This window comes from Rosa rugosa, chromosome 1 (assembly GCF_958449725.1).
Source record: "Rosa rugosa chromosome 1, drRosRugo1.1, whole genome shotgun sequence".
NCBI classification, from domain to species: Eukaryota; Viridiplantae; Streptophyta; class Magnoliopsida; order Rosales; family Rosaceae; genus Rosa; species Rosa rugosa.
The window spans coordinates 68,012,421-68,022,696 of record NC_084820.1 but is presented as its reverse complement, the minus strand read 5'-3'; the positions used below and the strand labels follow the sequence as shown (position 1 = coordinate 68,022,696).

The 10,276-nt window shown below is 36.5% G+C and overlaps 2 protein-coding genes across 2 annotated transcripts; one reads left to right on the top strand and one right to left on the bottom strand.

The window, feature by feature from the left end:
* Positions 1-62: 62 nt before the first annotated feature.
* Positions 63-2,361, top strand: LOC133726374 (casparian strip membrane protein 1). The gene is made up of 3 exons (XM_062153904.1): positions 63-1,243; positions 1,334-1,457; positions 1,956-2,361. Exons 1-3 carry the CDS (start codon positions 1,017-1,019, stop codon positions 2,169-2,171), a joined length of 567 nt encoding a protein of 188 aa, XP_062009888.1. The 5' UTR covers positions 63-1,016; the 3' UTR covers positions 2,172-2,361.
* Positions 2,362-2,423: 62 nt separating this feature from the next.
* Positions 2,424-4,259, bottom strand: LOC133726373 (pentatricopeptide repeat-containing protein At5g15300). The gene has a single exon (XM_062153903.1). It carries the CDS (start codon positions 4,231-4,233, stop codon positions 2,605-2,607), a length of 1,629 nt encoding a protein of 542 aa, XP_062009887.1. The 5' UTR covers positions 4,234-4,259; the 3' UTR covers positions 2,424-2,604.
* Positions 4,260-10,276: the final 6,017 nt, after the last annotated feature.

Sequence of the window (10,276 nt, the reverse complement as noted above, 5' to 3'; positions counted from 1 at the left end):
TGAATGTGTTGGACATGCTATGTTGTTCAAACAGATTTCGGCTTAGTTTATTTTAATTTTTCGTGGTAACAATGTATTTGTTACATCAATTTTCCTTTATGGTTCATTATATTGAACTATAGTCCGGAAAGAATTCTTGTTTGGAACTTGGAAGTGTAGTGCATAAAGAACATTAAGACTATACGAAGGATGTAGTTCATGGAACTTCTTAAGCTGAGTCGGGAATTGCATGCAGCCCTTATACAAATAGAAAGTTTATCCATTGTAAGCTGTGATTTGAAAAATCTTGGTATGATCATATAAAAGCATAGTGCATATAAACGGGTAAGGTGGATTAGAGAGAGAAGCAATCTGAATCTGGTTTCGTTTCCACTTTCCAGCATTAGGGATAGCTTTTGCCACTAAAGGAGAATATAAACACGAAAAGCATACCAACTCTTTAATAACAAAATCGACACTGTTATGAACAGAGAACCAACATTCAAGATCCAAGCTAGCACCATTTGTCCAACTGCCCCCATTGTTATTCACGCTTCACAAGCTCCCTCCAAGTGATAAGGTTCCTCTTTTGATCTGCTTTATCAGAGATAAGGCATATGTATTTGTTCCCAATATGGTCGTTTAGTGCTATGCCAAATTTGGGGCCTGAAATTTGGTGGAGTTGGATGAGGTGGTGATCTCATTATTGGTTTAAAATATATGAACAACAAAGCAAGTACGATTAGGTAGTCTTTTAAACTCTGTTCATCATGTGATAAGTCCTCGATGGAAGAGACTTTTCTATTTTCTTTTGGGGTTTACAACTGATATGGTCCTGAATCATGACGCAAAACCTTACTTTGCGGTTTTTTATAGTCAATGAAGACTACCAAAAGCTACTACAACAGCCTATTGGTGAATTAAGAGAGTGCATGTATAAATACCGCTAGGACCATGCTCTTCCATGCACAGCTCCGAGTTTCAAAAACACATCGAAAGCACAAGAGTTTGTTTAGGAACTAAATCCAGAGAGAAATATGAAGGGAGCTTCAGCAGCTATTGAGATTGGTGAGTCCAAAATCGGTTCAACACCAAGAAGCGGGGTGAACAGAGGGGCAGCGATACTCGACTTCATTCTAAGGATAATCGCCTTTCTTGGTACCTTAGCGAGTGCTATAGCTATGGGAACAACCAGGGAAAGACTTCCTTTCTTCACACAGTTCCTTCAGTTTAGGGCTGAGTATGATGATCTTCCAACATTTACGTATGTGTTACCGACCATTTGAGTTTAAATTCTGTTTTCATATTGATATGTTTGGTTAACATTGCTAAACTCTACTTCTTATGATGACAGGTTCTTTGTGGTTGCCAATTCCATCGTATGTGCCTATCTGATGTTTTCCCTAGCTCTTTCTATCTTCCACATCATAAGAAGCAATGCAAAGAACAGTAGAATAATCTTGATCTTCTTCGACACGGTAATAACTACAAACTTAAGAAAAGCCATCTCTAGTAGACCTGCCAGTCAATATTATGCCATCCCTTTATATCGGCTTAGCTTTCTTTCCTCTATAGCACAGCACACGCATAATGAACTTTTGTAGTTCAATCGATATAACTTAAGCTGTATCCATCATATGCATGAACCAAATTTGAGAAACAACTCATGCCATATTACCTTCCTTAAGAAAAACATGCCTAAATATGCTTATATATACCAATTTCGGACGAATATATGAAAAATATAAAGGAAAGATGAAACATTTTTCAAGGTGTCCTAAATGATTATCAAGCTGCACTATTATGTTTTAGCATTCAACTTTTGATAACATACTTTTCCAACTTAAAATAGTTTTCTACGCAGCATCAGTCATTGTTTGCTCAAGTTTTTCTTTAACATTCATCTTAGATACCATAAATATGCCTTGCTCTTAAAGTTATCTAACAGAAATGGATTTGAACATACCGTTATGCAGGGAATGCTGGCTCTTCTGACAGCAGGTGCCTCGGCCGCCACAGCTATTGTGTACTTAGCACACAAGGGGAATGCCAAGGCAAACTGGTTCGCAATCTGTCAACAATTCAATTCCTTCTGCGAACGAATCTCTGGCTCTTTGATTGGATCTTTCGTGGCAATTGTTATTTTCGTTCTCTTGATCTTAATGTCAGCTGCCGCCCTTTCTCGGCGTTGAGTATCGTATATTTCAATGATGCACACACGTGTGTGTACTAGTGTGCATCAGTTTGTTAATTAGTGTGTATTTCCATGTGACAGTTTGAATTGGTGTGACTTGTGTGCCACATTTTAAGTTTCTCAATTTCATATGAAATGTTTAGATTGCATTAATGTAATCCAATTCCTTATTTCCTTGACCAATTATTGTATCTCAATTCGAGTTTCCTTAACCAGTTCAGTCTGGTACAATGCAAACACAGTACATTTTATTAGTGCACTTTAATGCTTCATGATACTGGACTCAATGACACAACAAATTATAAAGTGAGAGCAAAGGCTACAATTACTGCTACTGCTATACACGTTGAAATTTTCTAATAATTTTCAATGTATACAAATTTGAAGACTCATAATATTGAGATTAGAGAATAAACACACCAACCTGAGACTTAACATCCTCTGTTTGACTTAGATTTCGAATAGAAACAAAAATGCTTGAGAGCACTATCATCTGCTTCAACTATGCTAAAGCCAGGCTCTTTCTTCACCCCAGTGTCGTCCATTAGCTTTCTCACCTCCTCAGCCCCATGCCACTCGCCTCTTGAAGCATATATGTTTGATAGTAGTACAAAATCCCCACTCTCATCTCCTCTAATTTCAAGTAGCCGCTCGTTTGCACGTCTGCCCAACTCAACATTTCCATGAACCTTACAAGCCCCAAGAAGAGTCCTCCAAACTATGGCATTGGGTTGCATCTCCATGTTTTCAATGCAGTCAAATGCTTCATCTAGTAGCCCAGCACGCCCTAAGAGATCCACCATACACCCATAATGCTTTATGTTCGGCTCGATTTTGTACTCATTCCTCATGAGACTAAGATATCCACGCCCCTCTTCAACCTTCCCAGCATGACTGCAAGCTACCAAGACTCCAACAAATGTGATCCCATCAGGCCTGACTTTCAACCTCCGCATCTCTTCAAACAGATTAACCGACTCTTCAGCATGGCCATGGAATGCCAGCCCTCCGATCACTGAATTCCATGAAGACACATCCTTCTCCCTCATCCCCCGAAACACTTCAAGTGCCCTTTCAATGCTGCCACACTTGGAATACATATCTATAAGCGCATTTCCATGTATGATGCTTATCTCCCCAGAACCCATCTCTAGAAGAGAGGAATGTATCCTTTCCCCAATTTCTAACTCTCCAATATCTGCGCAAGCAGACAACAGACTCAACATTGTCACCTCATCAGGCTTCTCACCCAGACTTGTCATCTCCTCAAACATCTGCAATGCCTGCTCAATAAACCCGCAGCGCACATAGCCCGCGATCATTGCATTCCAAGTCACCACATCTCTTCTCGGAACCTCATCAAACAACCTCCTCGCACTCTCCATCTCCCCTTGCTTTGTGTACCCCGTAATCATCACATTCCAAGAAACCAAATCCTTAACAGGCATTTCATTGAAAAGCCGCCTCGCGGCATCCAGCTTCCCTCTTCTTGCATACCCTGCTGTCAATGCTGACCAAGCCACGACATCCCTCTTGGCCGAGCCATCAAAAAGTGCGGTGGCAACCCTCAAATCCCCACATTTAGCATGAAAATCAATAAGGGTATTCCTCACAGAGGCATTTGACTGAAACCCAAACCTCACAACCTTGCCATGAATCCCCATTCCCATCTTAACCCAACAAAGCTTAGTGCAGGCCTTGAGAATAAATGGGAAAGTGAAGTCATCAGGCCTCAAACCCCGCTTCTCCATCTGGGTATATAACACCACCGCATTGAGTGGTTTCAGGCTCTGAGCTGAACCTCTGATCATAGTGTTCCACATGAAGGTGTTTGGTTCAGTAATATGATCGAACAACTTGTGGGCATAGCCAATGGTGCCCGAAATCACCATAGCGCTGGCGAAAATGAGCTCTCCGACAGCGGAATGGTTCGAATTGAAGCCATGGACGACCATGGAAGCATGGACTTGCTTGAGAGCTCGGAGGTTGGTGCATTTTTGAAAGAGGGTTGACCGCTGTTGACGGTTGGTGCTCCTGTCGTTTGGTCTCTTTCTGATCATAACAGCCTCTCATAGCTCTGTTTCTTATTTTCACTCCCACTTGGACTATTTGTACATATCAACCCCCAGAGTAAATTGGGCTTTCAGCCCAAATTTTCTTTTGTTTTGGATACAATATATGTTTCTGTTCTTCTTTAACTTTTTATACAATATATTATTATTCCTATTAGAATTAGGATTACTGAATATAAAATCAAAACTCGAAGAAAATAAAATGTAAGTATCCTCATGAACAACACCTTTTACAACAACAATAGTACTATTGGCTTCACGGTAGAGAGTGTTTGGGGAAACGATGGTGTGGGTGGATAAAACCTAATAACTCGATCTCCACAATATGGCCAAACTCAGACGTGTTATCACTGCGATGAGAGTCATGAGACATAGTCGATTGTGATCACAGAGAAGTCGCTTATACATCTAGCGAGTGTTAATGTTGATGAGGAGCTCGATCATAACAATTAACAAACTGAGAGGCAAGGCTAAAGCTTCAACGTAGAATATTAAAGCTTCCCCATAGACTTATTTTGCTGTTCCTTTCTCCATAGCATAGACAATTTGGTATTCCCTTCATCTGTGTTTATATTTTTGACAAATAACGATAGTATATATATTTAAAATTAATTTTAATGTTTTTCGTTGTATACTGTGCTCATTTTCATATATCTTTAAGGGTAATAAAATATACACCTAGGCGCCGGCTTAATTCCCGCTAAAACAATTAGACGCCGGGCTCCTCCTCACCGCTCGCCTAAACGACTTTTGTAATGTTCTAAATTCCACAATACTCTACTAATGTTATATAAGTCTCACATCATGTCAATACCTCAATTATTTAGAGGATTTCTTAATCTAAAGAGATATATATATATATATATATATATATATATCTCTTTAGGCAATATATATATATATATATTGCCTTTTGTTCATAGACTTTACATTAAGCATAGTTAAACTGATAAAGAAATGAAACTGATCGATGTAGTTGTAGATCAATGCAATATATATAGTAGTAGCAGTACAACTACTCACATCAGAAAAAATTTCAACAGTACGCCCACTGTTATCTAACATGATCGACATTCTGTCAAGCAGACAGTCTTAATCTTCTGGATTCTAAATAGATATAAATAAACCAACATTACAGTTTTTTTATCAGAAAAATAGGAATTGCTAGAATCCATGGCTGTCATAAAATCAAGATCCACTGCTGCCTTTCCCAGATCCTATCATATCAGCTATCAACCATATAATAACGTTTATGTCATAATAAAAACTTTGAAAATCAACTATATAATTACTTAAAGAATGACTGGTCATATATGATCGATCACTTCGTTTTAAAAATATATACTTCTTACTTCTTAGACCAAGTTAGGTCATCATATCTTACAGAATAAAAATATTGTAGTTAATTAGTTTAATAGTAGTCATACACGACGAGTCACTTGGATATACTTATATATGTTATCCTTCAAATTATACCTCCCCATATCCATATGTTCCCTTTGACTTGAACAATATAAATGAGATTTAATTTGAATAATTGCCACTGTAATTTTTCTTCATCTGCAAAAAAAATTGTAATGTGTTCTAATTTTTCTTCATCTGCAAAAAAAATTGTTATGTGTTCTTCCCCTGGTTCTAACTATTTCTGTCATTATCTTTGTCCATATATAAGTTCAAGCTATGTTCTTAATAGAAGTGACAAATGAAAAGATAACAACAAAATTAAAGATGCATTATGTGGTGGGTGTTATAAAGTATGGAAAAGATAGAGAAAGAATAGTTGGGAGGAAGTAGAAGTGTTCTCATTCAGTCTCATTAGCCTCATTTATATAGAGGTAGGGTTTACATCAAAGTACATAACTAATGAGTATTTACGTGGACATCCACATAGATAATAATATTTACAATACTCCCCCTTGGATGTCCACCAATGAATTAATGATGGTATTGGACGCGCTTATTGTTGCCTCGTTAAAAACCTTGTCAGGTAACAAAAACTCAGTGGGACAAAAATAACCCTAGTCGAATGACAAAAAGAGCACAATGCGCATATGTCCTAGGTAGCATGCTTCTAGATGCTCCCCCTGATAAGAGTCTCCTCCTGATTGTTGCAAGCCTCATTTATGTATGCGATAAGCTACATGTACCATGTATAGTAGTTTGATGTATCTATCACTGAAGTGAGACCATGTGTGCTTTGCATATAGGGGCTTATCACAAATTTTCATACCTACAAAGTTTAAGCAATACCAACAAAGCTAGACGATTTTCAATAAGTTTTACCTCATATGATAAGGTTAGAAACAATCTCATATGCTCAAATTCATACACGAAGTAATAGCTAAACAATATAATGAAATTGACACATTTAACTTTGTATAGTTTAAAACATTCAAAAATCATCAGGGCATACCTACACATCAATATCTTTGTGTATTGATATGTCTCATATAAGCTCTTCAAGAGCTCTAAATAATTCATAACTTTGCGAAAGCTAGAATATGTTGCAACACTATAATCATAATTCGAATTCGATTTCGTAGTCTTGTCATAGTACTCATCGAGGCAATTTGGGTCGCGTTAGCTATAACGGAATGAGTACATATGAGCTAGCTTAAGACTCTTTGATTCCATGAGTGAGCTTCAGGCTCTTTCAACCTTTCATGGACTTGCATTTGAATTATTCATGTACTTGAATCCCTTGAGGATTTGATAAGCAATACGCTTATAATGACACTTTACTTTTGAGATTTTGCTTTTAGCAATGTGTCTTTAAGATCTTCATAATATACGATGACAACATGCCATAAATCTCTCGTCAATATAACAGCTATATGTAACACTGTATTTATAGAAAATTTGTCATTCATATAAGGAAAGATATTCATAATCTCATATCTCTATAAATAGACATTGTGTCATAGTGATTTATCTTCACTTTTGATAAATATATACCCTTTTGTACCATGTAGGGTTAAAGGTCCAAGTATTTCATCACGTTTCAAATATTCAATTTTATTGGAATTGCCTCTTTCCAATTTGGCCAATAATATACTTTGTCGACATTCATGTTGAAACGTGGTATAGCGTCCATACAGCCCTTAAAGATTTTTGGTAGCTACCAAATATAAATTATCATCGATGATCAACAATCATAGATCTCACACATTCTTATATGCATGCATTAGCTATAATAAGCTTATTGATATTGGGTACTCATGCCACTTCTGGGACATACATTGTCACTTCTAGGACAATCATCTCTCATAGATGAGTCATGTAGCGAATGTGGATCTTTTTACTTATAATCTCGTGTATGAGCATTATAGGGCTTGTATAATCTTCCCTGTTTTGGGAGCTTAAAACTTTAGACCTGGTGGATATAATCCACACAAATTCACGCCGTTATTCAAATGACAGTAGTCTTTCCTCCCCCTAACGGCGGGAAGACTGTCTTATTTTGACCATGCTTAAAAAAATGCGTTCAAAAATCTATCACTTTCTTTGAAATGAAGATGTTCATTGGTTGGTGGCGAACCAAACCAAGTTTTAGGTCAAAAATATCTTGTCCATTAGCATCAACCATATTGATTTATTATTGTATCACCAAGACATCATTTCCTAATGGCGTACTTACACCCTTTGTATGTGTAGCCATATTAGGAGCTGTGATATTGTTTAATGACATTCTCTTCAGGAGAACCATGTCAATTAGATACACTTGCATCCCACAAATCAAATGGAGTCTACATTGTTTGTATTAATATAGTTGGTCTCAGGGACTTTAACCCAAGCAGATGTCTTTGCATTTAGCATATAATTTTGTCACTATCTATAATCAAATCACTAGCTTAGATATTTCCCAAAATCAAAATGAGACGGTGGATAAATATCACACACCAATTCATGTCGTTCTTCAGGAACAATCTTTCTCCCCCCTCATGGCAGGAGGATTGTCTCATTAAAGTGACAATTCGCAAATATGCGGTAAATAAATAATTTGCTTGTGAGTAAGGTTAGCAGTCATCAGAACTTGTAAGTGATTCCATGCAACATGGTAGATAAAGATGACGTAACCGATAAAGCTAAAATAGTGTATTTGGTTCAATGAACTTCTGATTCATGACATTATATGCCTCAATTTACTGTAGAAATTTGATACAATATATATGAGATAGCAAAAAGACTTCTCCAACTATATAGGAGGCACTTAGTACAACAATATTTCAAATTCGGTAACATGATAGTAGCTCATTTGGAGCCATAAATCAAGATCTACAACTCTTGATATGAATGTTACTTTACCTTTAGTAAACATCAATTGTGAAATATTGAGAATTGCAATAGGTCAAATTCATTTTGAACTGTTGACAAAATGTATACTCGAAATTTCGAGTTAAAGACTACAATCCAAAATAAAAAGTGAATTTATCACGTGGAGAACCTCAAGTTCTGTGTCACATATAAATGTGTAGTCATAAAGAGGAGGGACTTCAGGCTCTCATATAATTGGAGATCCAAGAAACCTGAGGTTTCAATTTTTCAATTTATAACAACCTCTTAAGGAACATCAGGTTCCTAGATAATCGGATTTAGAAACATTTAGTTGCTTATTGTAAGCAAAAGACGTCAGGCATGTGAGATGAATCTCAATGTTCTTATTAGTCAACACAATTTAATTTGACCAGTGCCCTTTCAAAAGTGGCTTGATAATCATCCATCAGATAGTGTACCATAGGCGACACACACCCAATTTACAATTTCCTCACATGTGTGGATGTTATGACAGTATTTACATTGACTCCTGATTTTTCTCTTACCATGATCCACTTCTGGTGGCATTTCATGATATAGCCATATCAATCGGCTTTCTTATTATACAATGAGATCCATGAGAGGGAGAGGTTATACATCTCTGGTAATATTGGAGGCACATGATGCAAAGAGACAATAATATGTGCTCTTCTGGAGCCATCAATCAGATGATGTAAGATTTGAGATGATTGCTATATTGGTCTCATAAGCATAAGCCTTAGTAATGTTTTCTGGATACCATGGATAAAATTGCATTGCCTGAAAGTCACTCAAAACATAAGTTTGAAGATGACACAAATCAAATTTGCAAGAATTGAACGGTGAATCTCATAGGATATACACGAAGCTTCTGGTCCGTGTTATACAGTTAAAACATGACGTTCAATTATTGTATTGTTGTTTGATGTAGATTAACATCAAATGCATTTTGAACTTCTGGCCAAAATGATATATTTGAAATGTCGAGTTTAAACTTCATGACCATAACTTATGAGTGAAGGACTTTAGATGGTCATCTAGTTAGTTTGATCATTGAGGAACTTCAAGTCCTCATGTAATTAAGGATCAAGAAACTACAGGTTCTGATCTCTTTTAATTACAAAAATTCACGATCACAAATTTGGGGTATATTCGTACTCATTCGTCATAAACCAACGGTTAAATATCTACTTACGTTTAAATTGGTGTCAAAATAATCCCCTCAAAGCTTCAGGTTTGAGGTTGACCCAGATTAAAACTTTATGATAAATTGTCTATAAATTCACTCGAGACTTATGGCTCGAGTCTGCACAATTAGAACTCCAAGTTCTAAGGTGGAGTGAACTTCTTGTACACTTATAAGATAACAATAAGAAAGTTTTAGGTAAGCATAAGAAAAAAAACGTATCAATTGACATACGAAAATTCACTCGAAACTTCTGGTTCGAATATTTTTTTTTTTTTACTATTAGAACTGCAGGTTCTAAGATTTCGTATGTTCAACTTCAAGTTCAAATAAATTTGATGCTCGAAACTTCAAGTTCGAGGTAATTAAAGTGAAGTTTTGATTTCACTTTTTAACTAATTTTTATTTTTTACTCGAAGTTTCGGGTTCGAGTTTTTATTGTTAGAACTTCGGGTTCTACCATGTGGTACTTTGAACTTCTGGTTCAAAAAATGTACACTCGAAATTTGGAGGTTCGAGATATCAGACTGCTGGTCCATATAAAAAAAATTA